The sequence below is a fragment of the Pezoporus flaviventris genome, unplaced genomic scaffold, assembly GCF_033815535.1.
Source record: "Pezoporus flaviventris isolate CSIRO_AGI_PZ_B2104156 unplaced genomic scaffold, CSIRO_AGI_Pfla_v1 ptg000059l, whole genome shotgun sequence".
NCBI classification, from domain to species: domain Eukaryota; kingdom Metazoa; phylum Chordata; class Aves; order Psittaciformes; family Psittacidae; genus Pezoporus; species Pezoporus flaviventris.
Genome location: NW_026892607.1, coordinates 2,726,472 through 2,750,230, shown reverse-complemented (window position 1 = coordinate 2,750,230; position 23,759 = coordinate 2,726,472). Strand labels below are relative to the sequence as shown.

Genomic DNA, 23,759 nt, shown 5'->3' with positions numbered 1-23,759 from the left:
CCTCCTTTATGGTTCTTCAGTATTTCATAAGCTGTGGGCAAGCTCTGCTCAGAGATGAAACCTTGCAGCCACCCACCACCTACCTCAAGCCAGCAGCACCCTGAAACACCTGGATATTCCTCGCCTGAATACTGCATTTTGCAGAATAAGTTGTCATAGATTAGAATTTATATCCTTTTTTTGACAAAAGCAAAAACATCAGTGACATCCATCTCCCACTGGAAAATTTACACAAATCCAGGGTCATTTCATCAGCTGATTTGGAATGCTGGTATAGGAAAAGATCAAATCAATACATCAGGGAAATTCAAAGCATATTTTAATTAATATTCCAGCTCCAAATATAAATCAAATCATTACCATAATTGACATCAGATGATTTTGTACTTTTTAGGTGAAAGAATCCTCTTTAAAAAGTTCCCATTGTTTACCAGGTATTGGATCTCGCTTCATTTTCAATGCTCCATAAGATACCAATAGGAGAAAAAACATTTAACCACATTTCCAACTAATTAAACAACAAATACCTAACTCAGCACTTCTCAAGTTGGGCTGTTGGGTTAGAAGAGATGAGAAAAACTTGTTGTGCAGTTTGAGGAGCACTCACATTACCAACCAACCAACCCTTTGACAGAACAGCCCTGCAGCGCCAGCGTGACAAATAGAAACACTACCGAAACACTACCCTCACTGACAGAGCCAGGATAATATTCCTGAGTGTGCATCTGGCTGCTCTCAGACACAGTGTATTGACTCTACGAATTCCAATCCCAAGGAATTACAATAGAACAGGAAGGGACCCCCAGGAGAGCCCAGGCTGTGTGTCACAGTGCACGGTCCATGCACAGCCTGGCAGCAGCAGAATAAACCTACAGCACAAGGATCCCCAGGGATGCAGGGATTCCATTGAACAGATTCAAATTCTCAGAGACAAATCAACGGAAAATCATTAGCAATTTGGCTTTCCATGTCATCTTTCTTAGGCATTTCCACATTCAATTCCAAGTTCTGGCCTTAGACTTCAAGCTTTACACTCTGTGACCTGCGGTAAGAAGGAAAAATGAAAGACAATTACGCTAAGCACCTGTATCAACTGTGCTGGTTTTGTTTTCCTTTTCATAAATAAGGTACATTTTAGCATTAGATTATCTTCATGCACTGTGCTGGCATATAGAAATACGTGCTCTTACTATGGTTTATTTTCCCTATCACCCAACAAAAAGAGAGTGAAAAACAGAGGGACAAAAAGTACATCGAACTAGGAGTCTACGATTCTATGTGTGTGTGCTCATACACAAACACATCTACACCTCATGCATTTTATGTGAGCTGCCTTGAGAAATGAAGTCCCTGTGTGGCATCACGTTCACTACCATGAATAAAGAACAATTTTAATCTACTGTCTCAAATCCAGAAGGTTGGGTAGAGGAGTAGGAGTAGTGCTTACAAATGAAATAGGTTACTCCAGTATTGGACTTACTGTCTGATAGGAGCTCTTCGCTTGAAGCTCCTTAATATATTTCAACCCTCTAAAACTATGACATGAAACATCTGAAGCACGCACTAGGCACTTCCATGTCTACATGAGTTTCCCCTCAGCCTGACTTTAGTGGATACCCGCATCACTGGGTCAGGCACATCCTGTCTGAATCTATGTCAACTCAGATGGTGGCTGACAAGGATTGTAAACCTTGGTGCACAGAGAAACCTAACAACAAAAGCTTTACACACACTCTGCAAGGTACCCTTACGATTAAATCAAGCGAAGCAAGAATTACCAGCAGATAGTTTGGTGAGGGAGGCAGAGGGGAAATCATTTTGGGAGTGATGGCACTAAGGTAACAACCCACTTACTGCAGCCTCCAAGGCCTGATCTAGATCTTTCAGTAAGTCTTCTTCATCTTCCAAACCAATCGACATGCGAATTAATGTGTCGCTGATTCCAAGAGCTTCTCTGTCTTCTTTAGGCACTGAAGAATGAGTCATGATGGCCCTGGAGGAAAAAAATAGCCTTTTTTCTAAGAAGTTTTTAGTTTTATCATTAAAGACAAAACCAATTGGTTTCCTGGCAGCATTCCCTGAAAATCCATGAAGGTTTTACACCTTTTGGGTCCCACCTGCTGATTAACCCACAGATGCAAAGGGATCATGTCCTCAACTCCTGTAAGTTACATGAACTGCAGACAAGTCAGTGACTTGTATCTCCCAGTACAGTATTTCCAAGCCACTACTGATGAATAACAAGTGGATACTTAATCTGGACCTGAAAAAGGAGAAAGTCCTATTCCTCTTCCTCCCAGATATATTTAATTTCTATCTTATTTTCTAGAAAAGGGTACCTAAAAGCTCTGCTTTAAGCACATGGAGAAACAGCTGCAATAGACAATCTCCAGAGTGAAATCTCCTGAGATTTTGATTTTAACTTTTGGTTTCTTGGGTCATTTGTCAAACTGCACCCACTTACAGTGACGAGTTTGTTCCATCTGCTATGGAGGATATAGCTAAGGAGCTATTTACCCCATGTGTTCAGTCACTGACATTCACCAATTCACAATTACATTTTGGATTAGAATCCAAAATGGTTTGTGTTGGAAGGGGCCTTAAAGATCATCCAGTTCCAATCCCTGCCAGAGGCAGGGAACTGCTTGAGTGTTTTAAGATTTGCTGTTATTCAAAAATGAATAACTGAAAATATTGAGCATATAAATTTAGCCATAACTTTCTGTGTATTTCTTTGAAAAGCAGACTGGATTTAAGTGAAATAATCTAATTTCATAAAAATCCTATTTTTTAGCCTTTTAACCTAGATAGGGGCACCTAAGCATTACTAAATTCCCCACAAAATTCCCCTGACATGGAGCAGTCAATGCAGCATACTGACCATGCCCTCTTGTGTAAGCAGGCAGAACAGCAGAGCTCCTTCCTCAACAGGGCGACCAAAACTGCTCACTACTCAAACACATGTTGATTTCTTGGATTTCTTATCATCACAGTAACAAATCACACCTCAGTCCCCAGTTAAGACAAGGAAACGTGGAAATCCTTTCAACATCCCACTCATATTGACTAAAGCCACGCTCATTCTGGAGTAGCCTCTGGGGTTTGCGCTATACAACATTCTATCCTTGGATCTCAATTATATGCCAAATATCTTGGCTTTGTGGACTAGAAAGTTTTAGAACTCCCATCACGTTTTTTTGTTACCCTGCAGCTGGTTTTAGGCTTTTAAGATGAAGGATGACTTACGGATGCTCTGCGAGGCTTTCAAAGCCACCCAGACTCTCAGCCAGCGTAAAAACCTACAGGAAAATCAAGTTAACATAACAAGTGTAAGGTTCTGAATGCTTGGAAAGAGATGGTTAAGGGAAAAGAAATGTTTAGGGGTTTTTCTAAGTTTTTCTATGATAATTTTTATATTAGAAAAGGTATTACCTGTAATTAGGGTATAAATTCTACATTTAGCAGGTAAGAGATGATACTAAGATTTAAACCAGACTCGTCCTAAAAAAGGCTCTGAAGAGACACTGATGCAAAGCTGAAACTAAAATATGCCCATGTTGATCAAATGTAATTCAGGAGTAGCTCCCACAATGTGATACATGGGCAGCACGGAGGAAGGGCAGAAGGGAAAATGCACAACAGGATGGAGCAGCTCTGCCTGGGCACCAGCAGTGTTCACTCTGTTCAGATAGAGCAGGCTGCCTGAACAAAGACTCAGATCTCATAAATTTCAGCTGAGGTTTAAGTGATTATACCCTATCTTACAACCCCTTCTTTCAGCAGTGATCTCTGAATTATGGGCATACATTCCTGGGTGACAAAGGGCCCTCTGGAGAGCCAGCTGCAGCAAACATAGATTCACAGTGTCTCTGCTGTGAATGCACTTACTGCCCTCAATGTTCCTCTGCTGCTCCTGCTGCTCATATTCACTTTTATCCCCTTTAAACAAAGTAACCCTAAACCTAACTCTCTTCTCGCCATGGTTTAAGGAAATGGCTTTACTTCTGTACCAACCTAGTGACAAGCTGATGGCTATCCAAGTCAAAGGGCTGACCTGAGTATACTCATAAGAACTTGCTTCTCCTGGATTGTATTTCCTGACACTTTCTGTCCAAGCTGGTAGATCTCCCGTGCCAGGATTAAATGCTCTCTCGTGTAAAACAGTATTTTATTGGAAAACCATGTCTTTAGTAAGTTCATTTTCAGCTTCCCACATTGAGTGGGAAGTAAGTAAGACAGGGAGGAGAAGGAAGTTCTAATTTTCTTTTTTTGATTATTATATGTTGATTTGTTTTCCAAGAACAAACCAGCAAAAGCACAAGTGCAGGAAGCAAATTAACCAGAGATCAAGACTAGCCAACACATTAAAGAGTACAGGCAGAATAAATACATGGCAAAGACAAAGGCAAAAGCCTATGGTTTAGGTAAAATAAACAAACAAGTCTTCCCCAACCTGAGGGACTCCCTCTTTGTTTCATGATTCACGTCATTTCTCAATGGGATTTTGCCCTGATGAGTGCTTTGAACTATTACAACAGTATTACACCAGCCCCAGCTCCTCTGCTTTCAAATCCTACAGGCATTTCTGCAGAAGGCAGGTATGCAGGCCCTTTGGAGGCCTGGATATACTACACCCTACTGTGTAAACAAACACCTCAAATGAGCCTAGGCATCCTTTACTTCCCTCCCATTAGCCTCCCTGTGGAGACAGTGTTCTCACGGGAGAATGGATAATTGGTACATAAACTCTGAATAATCCTGAAAGATACAGCAAGGCCCAAGGAAGCTTAAGCAAGCAAGATAAGAAGAAGCTAGAATTCACTGATGTAATGAGAACTGTGGACTGTTGGCAAGCTTTTGAGGTCAAGTTCCCACACCTGTGCTTAACCAATTATATGCTAGTTGCAAAGGGTCTTCAAGACGTGTATCCAATCTGAATATGCCAAATCACTGTAAGTGCATGTAAGAAATAGTATTTAAGGGGTTACGGCTTTGTAATAAATGGCTTTTGTCTGATCATACTGATCTCTGACTGAGTCCATGTATATTCTGTGGCAATGGTGCCCGAACAAGGACCCCCCATATTTTTCATATTGAAACTGAAGGAATTAAAGCGCGTGGCACCGAAGGAAGTGGAAAACGCGGAGCCGCAGGGACGTCGGCTGGGTTCGATCCGGCAGGACCAGGATCGGGAGGTAGTCGCCTCGGAACGGAGCCTAGTGAGCCCGGAAGACACTGCGCAGTGCAAATAAGGTAACAGCCGACGGGGTCTGGAAGAGGGTTAGGATGGGGAATCAATTAAGTAAAGAAAAAATGGTCATCCTTAAGCTCTTCCAGCCTATCCTCTCAGTGAGAGGGACAGAACATGGCGATAATCTGTTAAAAAGATTGTTGCTCTGGAGTAAAGAAAAAGAGCTGATCCAGGGGGTTAATGAAGCTTTTGATCTCGGGACTTAGAAAAAAATTGGGGCATGCCTGTGGGATCAAGTTACTTGTGGGTTTAAGGAGGCTGCCCCCTGGTTACTTCTAAAAGGGACTCTAGCCGCAAGGAAGGCTGAGAAACAGGCGGCAAAATCCGTTTTTACAGCTCAATCTGACTCGCCTTCGCAACAGCAGGGCTCGGCACCTACATCAGATTCAGCACCCGGTGCTACAGCCGTGGTAGTGCCATCTGTTTCGGGCATAAAACATTCTGGCCACAAACCGGCACACAGCACGGTACGAATGTTTGAGGACCCTGCGCCTTTCCCCTGTCCTGTGTCGACAACGCCTTTACCGGTGGTAGCTCCAGCTGATACTCGGGAGCCTGTAGGGGCTAGTGAGGAAACGAAATAAACTGATGTTAACCCTTTTCGTGCTGCTACTGCCCCTAAACTTAATCTCCAAGAATTTTTGCCGGGGTGGGAGTCTCCTAAGGAGGAGAGTGTAACTCCGAATAAATGCCTACCTCCACCACCTACACCACCGCTTGCATCGCTCCCACCGGAGCTGCAAAATGAGTGGAACTGGGGGCAATGGACAAAATCCTTAGATAAGCAATTGCAGGACTTGAGGGACCGTCTGGACAAGTTGGGGGAGGAGAGGGAGCAAGCCCCAGAAAAACGGGAAAAAACAGGTAAGATCAGTCCGTGTGATGTGCCGTTACCACGGACTCCTACATCTAACAAAGCCAATCCGAGTGCCATGAGATGGCGAGGCTGCGTTCAGGATGCAATCATAGGCAGTACTATTTTACCGATAGGTGTTCCCGCTGCATTCCCTGTTATTATGAATTCTCAGGGACAGTCTGTCTGGACTCCTATGGACTGGAAAGCTATGAAAGAAATTAAGGGAGCAATTACTCGGTATGGGTTGTCTTCCTCATATACGCAGCAAATGTTATCTGCTTTCTTTTCTAGTAATGTTACTCCAAATGATTGTCTCAGAGTGGCTGCAATTTTATTAACTCCTTCACAGCTCCTACATTTTAAAAGTGGGTTTGAGGAGCTTGCTGCAAGGGCTGCAGATGAGAATTCAGAGTGCAATCCTCATCACCCTTTGCACGGTGTTTCATCTGAAATGTTATTGGGAAAGGGACAATTTCACCCTGATGGAGTACAAGCTCGTATGAAAATTGAAGTTTTACAGCAAGCACAGCAATTGGCTTTAGCTGCTCTGAAAGCTGTGCCGGAAGCAGGAAAACCTAATCCTTCCTATACATCAGTAAAGCAGGGACCTACTGAGCCATATATGCAATTTATTGACAGATTGACAGAGGCTATCGAAAAGAATATTGATCTGGCATCTAATGCTAAAGAATCCATGCTTATGTCTCTGGCTATGGAAAATGCTAACCCAGCTTGTAAGTGTATTTTGCAGGTTTTGCCAAAATCTGCTGGTCTTCAAGAAATGATGGATGCATGTTCTAAAGTGGGCACAGCAGAGGAAAAGGCTGGATACATGGCTACTGCCTTCGCTGCTGCTGTTAAACCCCTTCTACAACAAGGTCAGGGTGATCGTGGGGGTACTAAAGGACAAACTATTATTGAACGAACACACCAAACTTTGAAACAACAGTTGGAAAAACAAAAAACAGGGGAAGAATGACTTACACCAGTAGCAAGGATACAGAAAGCTGTATATGTTATGAATTTTCTGCGATTGACAGGAGACTTTAATGACCCCCCTGCCATAATACATGGTCAGGCATTAGGTTCAGGTTATATGACTAAAACTCAGGGTATTCGGGTCCAGTATAAGGACTTGGAAACCAGCATTTGGAAAGGTCCTGCAGAAGTAAAACTAACTGGTCGAGGTTGTATGTGTGTAATTACAGATTCTGGTCTGCGGTGGGTGCCAGCACGATGGGTGAAACCCTGGAAAGAACCAGCACCACCCCGGGACAACCCCCCTTGTCAGTGACTGAATTAATTGAAATGTCAGCTTAGGACTTCCGTTTTATGGATGTTTTTCAGTCCTTCTTATAGTGAAGAGAGCAAACAATTTTACGTTAAAGTAAAAAAAAAACAAACAACAAAACAAACAAAAAAAACAAACAAAAAAACAAAACAAAGCATCCACCCCCCCCCCCCCCCCACCCACCCGAACCTACAGCAAGACAAACATGGGATACAGGGGTATTGTGTGTGTTTTCGGTGGTGGGAAGGTCTTACATATGTTCTTATCGGGGGTGTTGGGCATACTGTGACTCATTTCATACAGTCTCTCTGTGATACTCATGAACTAGAAGTTGGTAAAAATAAGTATGTCCAGGTTTCTGTCAACCTTTGGAGACCTTTACAGATATTGCTGGCTGCTGCTTCCAGCACAGGCTGGCCACCTGTGTCGGAATGAGCGTGCATTTTGGTCAGTATAAAAGCCCAAGCCTCATGCGCCCTGGGGGAGGCAGAGCCTCTGCGGGGACTCCCGCTAAGGTTGAGCCTGCCACCTCGCACTGCAATGATGCTTCTCGGAGCTGGTTTGCTGTTAGTCTCCACAGGGTCCTTATGCCACGTTCTGTACGTGGAACTGTAGTGGGAGTGATGATTGTCTGGATTTTGTGCTTCAAATACTGTAGTTGTGTGGAGTGTGCTTGTGGGATCCCACACGTGTGTGTGTGTATTGAGGGCAATCGGTGTTTTATGTATTGTTGGGTTCATGTAAAAGTTTTTAACGGGTAGCTTTTAACATTTCGGGCATGAAAGAGTTAATGTAAAAGTGCAGCTGCCGGCAGGTATTTATAGTTGCTGCTGAAGCAGGCAGGCGGCTGCAGCTGCTGCCAAGCAGGCCGGCTTTTGCAGGGATTAAAAAAAAAAAAAAAAAGAAAAAAGGAGAAAAGAGCAATGATGCAGCAAACTCCTCGACAGTTAACAATGTGCAGTTTAACCTGTCTGCTTCTCAAGAACTGATAACCTGGGGGAGGGGGTATATTTGTGTCCTCCTGCCTACAGGTCCATGACGACTGCCTGCAAAGTTTGTCAAGCCTTGCCATGAGCTGGACAGACGAATGGAGGAACCTGATGGCTCAGCTACAGGAGCTGACCGTGAATACCCCAAGCAGAATGAGAGAGAGGAAGAGAAAGAACGATTAACTGCAAAACATCACTTGGGGGCAACTGAAAAGTAACATCCTAAATACGTGTGCTTGTAAAGTAGCTATTATTAGAGGTTGTGATTTTGTGTGTAAAACCACCTGTATTTACTAGCTAGTTGCTAATAAGAAACTATGCCTTGTATTGTATAGATTTGTCACTTGTAAAAGAGATGTTAGCGTACGGAAATTTGCAGTAGCTGCTAGAAAATGCTAAGGCAAAAGATAGAAAGATTTTAATACAATGGTAGTGTTATAAAGCAGGTGATGGAACAAATTAAGAGGGTGGGAGAATTCCACTGGTAAGAAATTTCTTCGGCTAGTCCCTCACTGCCATCAGCATCTTCAACATGCTGCTGCACCCTGCAATAGTTACTCTGCTAATGTAAATGTGTGTGTGCCTTGCTGTAGTAGCCACTTGTTACTGGATGAAGGAGGTGAAACTCTGCATTGACAACAAGGTACAAGGACTGAGGCTGACCAAATGCCTGCTACCACAGTCAAGGGCAAGACTGGGTTGGCCTCTGTGTTTGCCAAAACCTTTAGCTCCGCTGTTGGCTGCAACCCAGCAGGCGTGGGGCGGTGGGGACACATGCCATGCCAGACCTTGATGTGAGGGATGGCCTCCCCTGTTGTCAGAGAGCCATACAGGAGAAAAAAGGGGCAGGCCCAGCAGCCTGTAGTTGGCATATGTTGGAGATATGATCTAGCCCAAATCCCCTGCTCAAGTAGAGTCACCCAAAACATATAAAACAAAAAGGGGAGATGTGGAGACAGTGTTCTCATGGGAGAATGGACAATTAGTACATAAACTCTGAATAATCCTGAAAGATACAGCAAGGCTGTGAGAGGCCCAAGGAAGCTTAATCAAGCAAGATAAGAAGCAGCTAGAATTCACTGATGTAATGAGAACTGTGGACTGTTGGCAAGCTTTCGAGGTCAAGTTCCCACACCTGTGCTTAACCAATTATATGCTGGTTGCAAAGGGTCTTCAAGACGTGTATCCAATCTGAATATGCCAAATCACTGTAAGTGCATGTAAAAAATAGTATTTAAGGGGTTACGGCTTTGTAATAAATGGCTTTTGTCTGATCATACTGATCTCTGACTGAGTCCATGTATTTTCTGCAGCACCTCCCTTTACAAATAATCTATTATTTAGGGATGGCTACACCCAAAAGACTTCAAGAGCTTTGCAAGTCCAGAGAAAGACTCTTCCCACCCCAAGAAAAAACACTTCCTTTAGCATCCTCAGTAGCACAGTCTCAGTCCCTCTAAAGCAGCATGCATTTACCATCATTTACCTTTAAATTCTTGAGGAAGTTAACAGCGTGTTTGAGACTCCCTTTAATGTAAAAGGTGACCATGCCAGGACAGCCAGTACACTGCCGTTTGATCAGCTCATGCTGAGGGTGTGAAGGCAAACCTGAAATCCAGAGAAGTTGCTTTAATTTAATTGCTATCATTTCAAAGGGTAGAGCAGCTCACTCACAGCAACGCAGAAACAGCCGCTGCCGAGGTGGACACGCAGTCAAGTCACCCAACGTGAAGAGCGTACAAGCTACACATAGTACTGCAGTGCTCAACTCCAGAAGTCACCCACTCTGAAGTCTTGCCAGCATACCTGGGAAAATGACTTTCTCCACCCGGGAATCTGACTCAAGGAACCGAGCAACAGCCAACGCGTTGTGGAAATGTTGCTTCATCCGGAGGTGCAGTGTCTTCAGACCACGATTGCACAGGTAACAGTCAAAGGGGGATGGAACGGCTCCAAGAGCTACAGAAATGAAAACGTGCAACAAAGGGGGGGAAGGTTTAGTAAAATTTCACAAAGTCCCGATTCCCAAATTCCTAAAGTTAGAACAAGACCAGTGGAAAGAGATCTGATGCAATCTGCCTTCCTCACACGGTAACCCAGGCAATTAATGAGCTGGATGAACAAGGTGAAGACGCAAGGATTAAATGCATTAGACACAATATACCTTTAGTCTCTCTGTTGTAGACAGAGGGCAGACAGAATACTACGCAGAAATGTATTCATTACAATTAAGAGGCAGTAAAACTGTTAAAATCAACCTATATAAGAAAACTGCATTAGGCATATCCTCTGATGGGTGAATGAGTTTAAAAACCCAGATGTACTTGATACGAGTTAGGTGGAATTAAATAAAGGCAAAATTTAAATGTTTATATGCCTCTTCATGTACAACATCAAGATAATATAGGAAATGATGGTGCTTTCTGCCATGGCCTTAACTGCAACCTAAAGAGAGGCTTGGCAAGGAGCCGTGTCCCATGTAACTGCAGGTGCTGCCCATGGGGACAGCATCTGATGCTTTCAGGAAAGCAGGGACAGAGGGAATTACAGTCCTGAGGCCAAGAGTGCTGCCTCCATTCAAGCCCCTGCCCCAGACAATTCATTCCGCTCAGCAGCCCCTGGTGAACAAATGGGGAACAACCCACCCTGCTCTCAGTGGGAAGCGTTGTTAACATTATTCGAGAGAGAAGCCAGGGAGGCACACCAAAAGCTGTGGGGTTTGTATAAGGCCAGTGAAAAGCAGGGAAGAGAATTCAGGATTCTTACATCTGTGTCACCACTTCCTCTCTGGCCATTTACACTTCTAAACATTTAAATGACTGAGCTACATCTCTAGATAGGTTTCATACTTGTGTGCATGCAACATGCTTTCCATTACAAGCTGGTACATTTGAACACAACTGATTTCAAGGTACTTCCTACATTGACTACTTACACTCTTGTAAGAATTTAAGCCTTTCGTAGAGATCATCACGGTTTACTGAAACGAGTCCCATTACAACATCACTATGCCCTAAAAACACAAGGAGAAGACAAGAACAGAATCAGCCACTCCATCAGCTGCAGGGCTATGCCACAAACCCATGTTTTCTCAGTCTTTTTGCTAATACAGTCCCTTTTTTGCAAGACACTGGGCTCCTTGTCATTGCTACATCTGTCCTTCCTGCACAGCACAAGGACTGTAAGGCAGATTTCAGCTTTTTCTAAAGCTCTGGTGAGCAGCATGCTCCGCCCTGTGCCCCCAGACAGTTCCCAATAGAACTGCCAGAAAGTGGGAATTCCAGGGTACAGGAATCAGGTGTGTCCTGCTGAGCTGTCTTAGCAAGGGTGAACACCAGCCAGAAAACTTCCTCTTCTACCCACATCACCAAGGACATCCAGTCACGTTAGCTCCATGTGGGCTGCCTGGGACACAACACAGTGAATGTGCTTTTGGACAGGCTCCACCACAGATGAATGAAACCTGCTTTGAACCTGAATGGAATTTCTAGCCACCACCTTCTACTGAAGCCACTTGCTTTACTGTAGTCAAAACCAACACGGCTAGAAACACCTCTAGGTCTATTGCCTGAAGACAGGTCAATATTCCTTCTCCCAGGGATAGTTTAGGAGCTATGAAGACTAATGGTCTACTGGATGGCCCATCTCCTCTGACAATCCATGTAAGAATTACTAAAAGGCACACTGGTTTTCGTGAACTAGGAAGGTGCTGAGGTGCTGGCACAGGGTGCCCAGAGAAGCTGTGGCTGCCCCATCCCTGGCAGTGCTCAAGGCCAGGCTGGACACAGGGGCTTGGAGCAAGCTGCTCTAGTGGAAGGGGTCCCTGCCCGTGGCAGGGGTTGGAGCTGGGTGAGCTTTAAGGTCCCTTCCAACCTCAACCAGTCTGATACTATGAACTGCCCACAGCCAGAATGGCTCTTGAACAGCCAGCCTGAGCTGTGTCAAAGTGACACACTTACCATTCATGTATTTGGTGGCAGAATACATGCAAATATCAGCCCCCAGAGATAAAGGACGCTGAAATGAAATGGAAACAATAGGTATGGTTAAAGCTCATGTGTACTGTGGTTCATTTCAAGCTACCCAAAAGGCTGCGATCCAACACAGAAAGTAACAATAGGTGAAGAAACTAAAAACCACAAAAACTTAAGACCTTAAACATAAAACCCTGAGAATGAAGATAGGATATGTGACAAAAACAATAGTACAGGAAAGCACTCCGAGTTCAAGAAAAGCACAATAAAAAGAACACAAAATAAGATGTAATTTAAAAGCACTGGTCCAATTCCCACCAGCTTCAGGGGAGGAGGGACTGAATACATCCAACATACATTCATATTTGTGAAAAAATAGTTCTATTGCTCAGCTGAGGCAGGGATAAGTAATGCTATTTACGGTGTGTTTGTTTGGGAAATGAAGGCCTCAATGCAGTCTGCAAAGAAAAAGATCTGCACTGCTGTCTAGATATGGGTACTGGTGATACCAGTATTAGTGATACAGCACTGAAAGAGCAACTGAAACCTGAAGAGGTTTCCTTTGCCAGGTCTCTCTTCCCTGACTTCCCAGAAGCCTTTCGAAGGTGAAGCAAAGGCAGATGTTGATGGGTGAGAAGTAATGACCAATATTTTTAATCAGTCACTAAGCAAAGGACTTTGCACATAAGATAAACACATTTCAAAGGCTGAAAAGTATCAATATGTTAAAAGGTAACAAAGCAGATTTAGAATGAAATGCTGCTGCTGTCAGCTTAAACGCGGGCACCTAGTCAAGGAACGTGGATGATGTGCATTCCCGGTGCGCAGCCAGGAGAGCAGCAGCATAAACACCAGTGCCTCTTACACTCAACAGTGCTACACAAAGCACCCTCAAATTAGGATCTTCTCAGCACAGTGCATCAGCAGCAGTATGGAGGGGTTTAAAGGCATTAACTATTAATTAGAATTAATCATTACAACTGACTTTCTCTTAGCAGCAGGCCAATAAAAGCCACATTAACTAGCTCATATATCCAGATGCTCACTTGGCTTCTTTCAAACTTGTCTTGCCAAATAAATGTATGTTGCAAAGGGGAAATCGTCAAGCCCTCTACACTAAGGCGCTTTCAGTACTCTATTAGTTACTCTTCATGACTTTAAATGTTGCAGTTACGCTCCCAGCAAGGATAAATGCAGAGAGACACTTTTCATTTTCACTTACTGCCTACCTTTGGGTTTTGAACAAATTTAGCTTTTTATTCCTCTCGTCTTTTTACCTATTCCTTTACATACTAAAAATACCAGCATCCTTCCTGGAGGAACACACCCATTGGAAATTACTCCTCCATTATTTGTTTTCCACTTGAACAATTGCACAAGCAAATTTTCCATAGAGTCAAAGTGCAGAAAATGCAGCTCCACGTTGCCACAATAGCTGACCCTGCTACTTTCTGCTGAATTGCCTAGTGTCTGAGAGCAATTTAAGTAATTTAAGAAGATAGAGAATATAAACAAGATAAACATAATAATAAACAAATGATTAGACCCCAAATACTCTCACAAAGTTGAAGGCACAGCACAGGAGGACACATGGATATGCCACAAACACTGTTTTTCACAGAGCAGTTCCAATTAGTAATGCATCCATTATATTTCTGCATTGAATAAGGGACTCCATAATAAGCTGGTAAACAGGGACCTCATGCCTCTGCCTCCTCTTAGCTTTCAGTAATTAAAAATGCAACGTGAAGTTTCCAACATCACCTACAAACTGAGTTCCTGCATCTCTTCCACAGGAGCATGAGCAGCAAGTCAAGGGAAGGGATTCTCCCTCTCTGCTGCACTCAAAGGAACCGCCTTGCAGCCCTGATCCACCTCCAGGGCAGCAGCACAAGAGGGACGTGGAGGTGCTGGAGTGAGGCCAGAGGAGGCCATGGAGATGCTGCGAGGGCTGGAGCAGCTCTGCTCTGGAGCCAGGCTGAGAGAGCTGGGCTGGGGCAGCCTGGAGAAGAGAAGGCTCCTGAAGGGGAGAACTGAGAGCAGCTCCAGTGCCTAAAGGGGCTCCAAGAAACCTGGAGAGGGGCTTGGGACAAGGGCCTGTAGGGACAGGCCAAGGGGAATGGCTTTAACCTGCCAAAGGGGAGACTGAGATGAGCTCTTAGGCAGAAGCTCTTCCCTGTGAGGGTGCTGAGGCGCTAGCACAGGGTACCCAGAGGAGCTCTGTCTCCATCCTACACCACTGGGCTTCTTAGCAAGACATGGGAGAATCAATATTTTCCTAATGGAAGACAATAGAAGGGAGGAACACAAATTGCATTTGTCTGTCAGCTCCTGCACACAACAGCAGATAAAAAATTATGAAGCCCTTTGTCAGGCTCAAACTCATTTCAGTGTTTCACAAGCACTTGCTTGTGATGGTTAGGATTCTGTACCAATACGATAGTGCATCTGCTTTGATGGATCACTGCCTTTGAGTCTGCTAAATCCCCAAATATGCAGGATGCTGAGCTGCCATTCCCAGTTCATTCTCCAGCACAGACCTACAGCAGTGGGTAAGATGAAACACCTTCGTATTTGTGTTCATGGTCAGGGGTGACAGAAAGGGCCCGTCTGCAGCTCTGCACAGTGGGCAAAGGAGATGGAAAGTATGCACAGCCCCGCCTGAGAGCCCCTACATACACAAGTTTATGCAATTGTGACAAATAGTGGATTTCAATTACAGCAACTTTCCTGTAAGTGAAAGCTGGGAGTTTCTAAGAACCCTTCTGACTAATGTGGTCCCGCTCTTGGCTGTGCTATGGCCGGGAAACAGAAAAGCCCTTCATCATAGGGCTGTAACGGCGACTGCAGCTGATAGATGCCAAAGCAAGCTCCAGTCAGGGGAACCCAAGACTGGGAGAGAGCAGGAGGTGCTGACTCCTGCCCCCGCTGACATTTGCAATGCTGGGAGCCAGCAGCCAGGAGCTGCATCTCCTCTGCTCAGTGCTGCAGGGGTGGGGAGCAAAGATCCCAAGAAAAAAGGTCCCCTCATGGAGGATGGCACCACTCACCTGGTGCCCCAGTGCTCAGCACATCCCACAGCGCGTCCTGGCTGCTGCAGGCATCCTCATGGGGGATTCCGGATGGAGATACCCACATGTTCCCTTCCCCAGATACCCCTTCGGGCTGCGGAGAGGGGGCTCATGGCCACATCTGCCTTCAGTGCAAAACGCACCCCCTCCGTGACAGTGGTGCTCGGGTGAAGCTGTGCCCAGAGGAGCTGCGGCTGCCCCATCCCTGGCAGTGCTCAAGGCCAGGTTGGAGCAAGGGGGCTTGGAGCAAGCTGCTCTAGTGGAAGGTGTCCCTGCCTGTGGCAGGGGTTGGAGCTGGATGAGCTTTAAGGTCCCTTCCAACACAAACCTGAAGAGGTTTCCTTTGCCAGGTCTCTCTTCCCTGACCTCCCAGAAGCCTTTCGAAGGTGAAGCAAAGGCAGATGTTGATGGGTGAGAAGTAATGACCAATATTTTTAATCAGTCACTAAGCAAAGGACTTTGCACATAAGATAAACACATTTCAAAGGCTGAAAAGTATCAATATGTTAAAAGGTAACAAAGCAGATTTAGAATGAAATGCTGCTGCTGTCAGCTTAAACGCGGGCACCTAGTCAAGGAACGTGGATGATGTGCATTCCCGGTGTGCAGCCAGGAGAGCAGCAGCATAAACACCAGTGCCTCTTACACTCAACAGTGCTATACAAATCACCCTCAAATTAGGATCTTCTCAGCACAGTGCATCAGCAGCAGTATGGAGGGGTTTAAAGGCATTCACTATTAATTAGAGTTAATCATTACAACTGACTTTCTCTTAGCAGCAGGCCAATAAAAGCCACATTAACTAGCTCATATATCCAGATGCTCACTTGGCTTCTTTCAAACTTGTCTTGCCAAGTAAATGTATGTTGCAAAGGGGAAATCGTCAAGCCTTTGGTATGCAGAAGACAAACTCAAGTGCTGCTTTAGCTAAGCATTAACACCTTCTGAAAGCTCTCTTAATTTATAAAGATCTCAGTGCCCTTAAGAAAAACAGACACCTTGCCTTTTGCATTCATAAAAAGCTTTTTCTTTAGACTTAAAAACACAGCGAATCAGCTTCATCTCCTGGGAAATACAAATGAATATTTCTAGCCCACGTTAAGATGAACCAGACTTCAAAGTTTAATAGTCTTCACTTCATGTATTCTAGTTATCCAAGCAGAAATGTTATGCTAGTTGTTTGAGATCAAAAGGACAAACTCTTAAGCCACACATTCAACAAGATATTGAAGAAAAGTTAAATTGAATGTCTCAAAAGGAAACAAAGTTTGCTTGGTTTAACTTTTTCTTCCACTGCTCTTTTCAGAATATCAAGTGGTTCAGAACAGATCATAAACAGCATATACAAAAGAAATGGTATAAAAAGGCCAAAGTTAGGAAACAGGATACTTCTTAATAGGCCTGTTATGATTTCCATCAGTGAGGACTAAAAAAACATGATTTTTGAATGGCTTACCTGATTCAGTGTGTTTATTGGACTGTTGAGCTATACTAGGTTTGCTGGTATCAATCACACTGGGATGGGGCTAGCTACAAAGTACTGCACATACCATCCTTAGTAATGTAAATAGCACAGTACATGGGTTGTATTTAGAAACAGAACAGGTCATTTTACAAGACATAGATCAAAACTACAGTCCCATGGTGGTGTTTCCATTTAAAAAATGCACCTTTTAATACACTGAAATGATGGGGTAATTGTAAACAAAGTGCTTACCTGGAAATATGCAGACATAAAACTGTTGTCTACCGCCAGAAGAACATCTTTATGCTTGTGTACTACATCTGCACACGCTTGAATGTCAATGACCTTCAGTGTGGGGTTTGTGGGTGTTTCAATCCAAACAAGCTGCAGTAATTCAACAACACAAAAAGTCAGTTTAGAGATTTTACAGTGCTGGCGATGATACACGTGTAAGTCCACAAGTGGTTTAATTTGTTGAGTGTCAGCTTCTCCTGCAGGTTTGCAGAGTGGCAATAAGACAGCATCCCTACTGCAGAAAGACAGGGTGCCCAGAGAAGCTGTGGCTGCCCCATCCCTGGCAGTGTTCAAGGCCAGGTTGGACACAGGGGCTTGGAGCAAGGTGTCCCTGCCCGTGGCAGGGGGTTGGAAATGGATGGGCTTTAAGCTCCATTCCAACATAAGCCATTCTGTGATTCTGTGGCTCTTGAGAGAGGCAATATTTTCCATAAAAATAGCTGATAAAAGGGAATAACATCAAAGCTTTGGAAAACCTCAGCGCATTGCATCTGAAGAAGGCCTGACATAGCCACACCAAAGTCTTTACATTCAAAACTTTGTAAGCCTTTTCCAGCTCAGTGATCTTCCACTAGAGCAGAGGGTTATTTATCTGTTCCAGTGACAGGGAGCACCCCCTCTTCCTCTGACCTTGCTGCTCCCTTTGCTGTTTCTGACCTTTTCTCTCTTCCCCTCTCTCTCCATACTGTTTTTATCCTTCTAAGTGTTGTCAGTGAGGCACCACCACCAAGTGGACTGGAGTGGAGAAGTGCTGGAGCCAGCTCTGCCCCAGTCTGTCCCCACAAAAGACACCCCTGTAGCCCACTCTGTTTGACACGTACACCCATTACAATAAGAGCAAGAATCGAATTGTTGAATGACATTAAGCAAGTAAGTTCAGCAATTTCCCTCTCCCCTACCTTGGTCTCTGGTGTAATTGCAGCTTCCAGGCATTTAATATTTGAACAGTCAACAAAAACTACATTCAAACCCATTTTCGTGGCTACTTTCCTGAAGTATGTGTTTGTGCCTAAAAAACACAAACGAAAAAATCAGAGGTGCAAAACAAAACTTCACTGATCCCCAGACTCCTGCATTCATGCATGGAAAGTCAGGAGGGTACAGTTTTATGCTGTACACCATGAATGGCACATTAGTATTTTTTATTCCCAAAAAGTTTAAAGATTTCCATAGATCACGGAAAAGGACTAATGGGAATATGGAATCAGAGTGATTGAAGAAGTACTTTCAATTATCAGCTCTTTGGGGTTGGTTTAATCAGAAAATTAAATGGACCCCTTTTAGTTCACCTGCTTCTAACATTTCCTCCAGTCCTTTGCCATGCACAAGTTAGTGGTTACAGCTTTCACATTCTCTTTCCCACTTTTCAATTACTTCTTTCCACCACACAAACTCTTTTCTATTTCATAAGCTTCACTGCTGCTTCTTCTCCCACATTCTCAAGGGGAAAACTCCAGCTACTGTGTTTCTTTACCATTCCATTGAAGCAACATGTAGCAAGAAACATAAAGGAGTGATTACTTCCTTCCTTTCTGTCTTTGCAACCCTTCATTGGAAAGACTAAAAGAAGAAGCCAGGAGCAACCAGTTGCTCATTAGAAGTGCAGCATAGTGACTATCTGCTGCCTGGATTAAAAATTAATTCCTTCAGTCTTTCTGCCAAGGTTGTTTAACATTCACTCACTCACACGGAACACGAGTTTGCCATTTAGCCATAAAGTCCTAACACGTGCAGGGTATGATCCTGTGCGCTGAATGCTGTGTCTGAATGATGATTTTTTAAAGGAAATACTTTTATGTCTACAATGAGCTGTATATTATAGTGTCACTTGTGCTGTAGGAAATATGTGCAGGTATAGGAAATTTGCGCCTAGGCTGTCAGCTCTACAAACAACAGAAAGTTGCTTTACATACTTCAAGTAATAACACACTACAATGAAACCTTAGATGGAAATCAAAGGTTGCACAGAAAGTAGCTCTTTTAAGAAGTTACATCAGCGGCTCACAGTTCAGAAGTGCCAAAACCTGACAGCTCCTCCTCACCCTCCCAAAACTCAGCAACTCTTAAACACATCCCAGGCAGCGCACTTGTCAGCATTGCCTGAGAGCCTTTCAATTCTTTCACTGTTTTTCTGTCAGCCTTGCAATCTGCAGCCTCATTTGAGTTAGCAAGTGCAGCACTGCTCTGTTAGCAAGTGCAGCGCTGCTCTGTTAGCAAGTGCAGCGCTGCTCTGTTAGCAAGTGCAGCACTGCTCTCCTATCCAACCCGGCCTTTTACAGAAAAACATGGTAAAAGCTTAGCAAAGCCAGTGTGCCCTTGATGGAGCAGGGGCACATACCAGCGCTCATATCCACTGACTCAAAGGATGCTATTACGAGGCTGAAAAGACAGGCTGAGAGAGCTGGGCTGGTTTGGCCTGGAGAAGAGAAGGCTCCTGAAGGGGAGACCTGAGAGCAGCCCCAGTGCCTGAAGGGGCTGCAGGAAACCTGGAGAGGGGCTTGGGACAAGGGCCTATAGGGCCAGGCCAAGGGGAATGGCTTGAACCTGCCAGAGGGGAGACTGAGATGAGCTCTTAGGCACAAGCTCTTCCCCGGGAGGGTGCTGAGGCGCTGGCACAGGGTGCCCAGAGAAGCTGCGGCTGCCCCATCACTGGCAGTGTTCAAGGCCAGGTTGGACACAGGGGCTTGGAGCAAGCTGCTCTAGTGGAAGATGTCCCTGCCCATGGCAGGGGTTTGAGCTGGAGGAGCTTTAAGGCCCCTTCAACCCAAATCAGTCTGTGATTCTATGATTCTAAGAACACGAGCAGGAAAGAGGACTAGGAACAGCCAGAAGAGCACGAGCTAGGAGAAAAGCAAGCAGGGATGTCAGGGGACAAGGAGCCCCTAACAGCCAAAAGAGGAAAGAAGGGGATGAACACATATTGGCCACAGTGTTCAATGGCAGATCTGCAGATGTAACATGTATGACGTGTGAGGTCTGCTGAATAAGGCTGGCTGGGGGGAAGCTGGTCTCTTTACAACAAAAGCATGAAAAAAACCCTCAGGGAAGAAACCATGAGATTCATCTCTGACTTTCCTGCTAAGGACTTTTAGGTGGCATCAATCTTTTGAAGGACTTTGGCAGAGGTGGATGAACTCTGTTCCTGGGGAGTTTCTTGGAAGAATGGATAAAAAAAAAACTATACAAGATCAAAACCTAATAGTGAGCTGCAGCACCGCTGAAGCATTCAGAAGACATGTGCATAGCAGATGCAAGTTGTGCTTTCAGGAAAGATGACAGAATAGTTGTTTGAAACAGTTCAGACAAAATGCTGGTTGATAAAGGGTCAGACCTGGGAAAGGGATAGTAAAATACCAGGAGCTGGAAAACTTTGCTGTGGGGGGTCCTGCTTTGCAAACAAATCTGTGCAAGGCCAAGATATTGCTGTTTTCTACTTATTATTAGTTAGTTATATTGTTTTAAACCTGCATGTTATGCCACAGAACCTTTCAGTGTTTGAATTCCTAACACCAAAATCAGACAGGGGTGTTCTGTGTTCTCAGAAAGTGAAAAGGCTGTAAAGGGAAGTAAGGTCCTGTGTGGGAAATTCAGGTCATGACAATCACAAATAGGTACATTTAATCACTTGTGCAATAAACATCAAAAGCATCCTTGTGGTTTACATACCTCCATAGACATCATCCATGCAGATAATCGTGTCCCCTGCCTTTAACAGGTGAGTAATATTCAAAGTAGCAGCTGAGCCAGAAGCATAAGCCAAACCTAAAAGAGAAAACAGTAAGGGGCAGACACTGTGTTTTAATGTGATAAAACCTTGTCAAACTTGCCTTCAATTTCCTCACTTTGCTTTTAAAAGGAACCTGTTCTGTCACTCTCACACTATCTCAATCATTCAGTGGACTGAGTAAAAGCAGCAGCCTGATTTTACACAGAGTGGAACCCAGAATGAACAATAGTCCAGGAAGCACTGCTGCCTGTCTCCTGCTCCCCACTGCACTCAGTGCGGCTGCACAAGGACAGATTCCATTTAGCTCAGACATCAAATGCAGCGAGAGGAAGCCCTGCAGAAGCCCAGGGATTGAGCTGGACTTTGCTGAATGTGTTGAACACTTTTCACTCTTGCCCATAACCAGCAGGTACAGGCTGTGAAAGCCTTGCTGTGATGTGACTGCTGCTGACAGCTTGGTGTCCTTGCTCCCCAAGTTATGCTTCCTGTAGACCATCAGGAAACACCATGCTGCCATCTTGCTTGAGGAAACTATTAATTACTTACAGTATTTAGCTCCATCTAGTACTGCCACAGCCTTCTCCAGGCAATTCCGGCTGGGGTTTCCACTCCGGCTGTATTCATAACCCTATCGGGAAAGCAAGAAACAGACACAACTTAAGAGAGAGCACGGAGGAAGCTGTGTACAATAGTTGTCCCAGGTTCCTTAAAAAGCCCTTGTGCTCAGCACCGAGATTATGCATCCACCTCCTCCAAGACCATCAGGCTGGTTTCCTGGCTACACCAAGCTGCTGTACACAGCATCTGATCAGGCATCCCCAACCTCAGAATGGTTTCTAGGGGTGTGCTGGGGGAAGTATCGCACTGCTGGCCATGTTCTCCTACTTTTTCCCAGATAACCACTTCTGGTCACTGTTGGAGAAAAGGCTGACAGATTCCACACATTCTTATGTTATCAGGAAGGATGTGTCCCATCACCACAATGCTCTGCTTGGAAGATGCTACAGGGCACTGACCAGCGCCAACCTGTACCCATCAAAAGTTCTTGAAAGCTCAGCCGTTTCCCTGGCATGAAACCAGACCAAGTTCCACTTTCCAGTGCAACAGTTTTTATGTGAAGACGGAGAAAATTGAACAAGAAACAAAAAATACTCATGCAAGGGAGACCTTACAGCAGCTCCAGTGCCTAAAGGGGCTGCAGGAAAGCTGGAGAGGGGCTTGGGACAAGGGCCTGTAGGGACAGGCCAAGGGGAATGGCTTTAAGCTGCCAGAGGGGAGACTGAGATGAGCTCTTAGGCAGAAGCTCTTCCCCGGGAGGGTGCTGAGGCGCTGGCACAGGGTGCCCAGAGAAGCTGTGGCTGCCCCATCCCTGGCAGTGTTCAAGGCCAGGTTGGACACAGGGGCTTGGAGCAAGCTGCTCCAGTGGAAGGGGTCCCTGCCCGTGGCAGGGGTTGGAGCTGGAGGAGCTTTATGGTCCCTTCCAACACAAACCAGGCTGGGGTTCTGTGCATGAATGCAAATGTTACAGAGGGAACTGTTAAGTGTCCTGGTATCTGTGTACTTTCAGGACTTCTGCTTAATGAGAACTTGGCTGCATTCAGGAATCTGGCAGACGGCTCTCACAGAGCTTCCAGCAGGAACACAGCCATGCTCTTGTCAGCACAGGGACACAGCAGCATGTGACTGCTTCATCTGTGGTCTTCTTCAAAACAGCTGCTGACTTAGAAGCACTCACAGCATTATGCGAGTGGCTGTGTGGAATCAAAGATCACACGGCAAACACGGATTGCCCAACCAGCACAGGGTGATGTTCAGGCACCAGCTTCGGAACAAACTGGTTTGTGAACATCAGGTTTGTGCCATCTCCCTCATACTTGAGTGGCAGCCATCAGAAACCTCACGACAGTTCAACCCTAACCCTTCCCATCTCCTCTCCTCCCCTTCCCAGAGGCTGCCGCTCCCCCTCTGGCCCCTCCGGCCATGCCAGAGCTCCCCGGTCCGTCCCGGCGAGGACAAGCCCGCCCCGGTGCCCCGCCGCCGGCCGCACTCACCGCGTGCTGTCCGGGGCCCTGCTGCTTGAAGGTGGTGGCGAGGGAGATGGGCGGCACCACGGCGCCAGAGCTCCACTGCTCGGGCTCCTGCCCGGCGTGAATCGCCTGCGTGGCGAAGCGCGCGAACGGCGGCAGGAAGTCCCGGGCCCCGCCGTGCTCCATGGCTGCGCTCCGGACACCGCCACGGCTACCGCGCCACAGGGACCGGCACCGGCACCACAGCCCCACGCCACCAGGGGCCCGGCGCGGGCGGGGCCTCGCCGCCGCCTCCCATTGGCTGCGGCGGGGAAGGGCGGGGCGGGACCGGGCAGCGCCCGCGCCGCCGGGAGGGGAGCGCCTTCCGGTGCGGTCCCGCCCGCCCGCCGGGGGGCACCGCAGCACCGCAGCACGGCCCCGGGGAGGGCGGGCAGCGCGGCAGAGGGCTCCGGCGGGAAGAGGCTGCCCGGCTGCTGGGGCTCTGCGCACGGGGATGGGGGCCTGTTATCAATACTGTAGCCAATGTCGGTTTAAAGTATAGATTTTATTAAACTGAGTAAGCGATAGCAGATAAAACAGCGCTGGGTGCCCCGGTACTACTCCGCTCCGCCCAAGACGCGCACAGGGGGTCCCTGGGAGGCGGTCCTTTATCTTCTCTGGTTCAAGGCCCCAGCCAATCCTGTCGCGCCTCCTCACTCGGATGTTGACGTGGCTCTTCCCCATTGGTTCCCTTTGTTGCAGGGGCGTCTCATTGCCGAGAAGTTTCGGGAAGTTTCGAGAAGCGCCCACCGCCAGCCTCCTCACCGCCAGCCCC

General features: G+C 45.9%; 1 protein-coding gene across 2 annotated transcripts; it reads right to left on the bottom strand.

The window, feature by feature from the left end:
• Positions 1–302: 302 nt before the first annotated feature.
• LOC133277676 (cystathionine gamma-lyase-like) lies at positions 303–23,157 on the bottom strand. Of its 2 annotated transcripts, XM_061469774.1 has the most exons (12): positions 22,970–23,157; positions 21,465–21,546; positions 20,858–20,953; positions 18,091–18,200; positions 17,150–17,281; positions 12,347–12,404; positions 11,323–11,400; positions 10,194–10,346; positions 9,874–9,995; positions 3,247–3,299; positions 1,855–1,993; positions 303–1,042 (listed from the first exon to the last, which is right to left on the bottom strand). In XM_061469774.1, exons 1-12 carry the CDS (start codon positions 23,129–23,131, stop codon positions 1,022–1,024), a joined length of 1,206 nt encoding a protein of 401 aa, XP_061325758.1. In that variant the 5' UTR covers positions 23,132–23,157; the 3' UTR covers positions 303–1,021. The 2 variants fall into 2 exon arrangements, with proteins under 2 accessions (XP_061325758.1, XP_061325759.1); XM_061469775.1 differs by lacking the exons at positions 303–1,042; positions 1,855–1,993 and adding an exon at positions 2,043–2,263.
• Between the last annotated feature and the right edge of the window lie 602 nt (positions 23,158–23,759).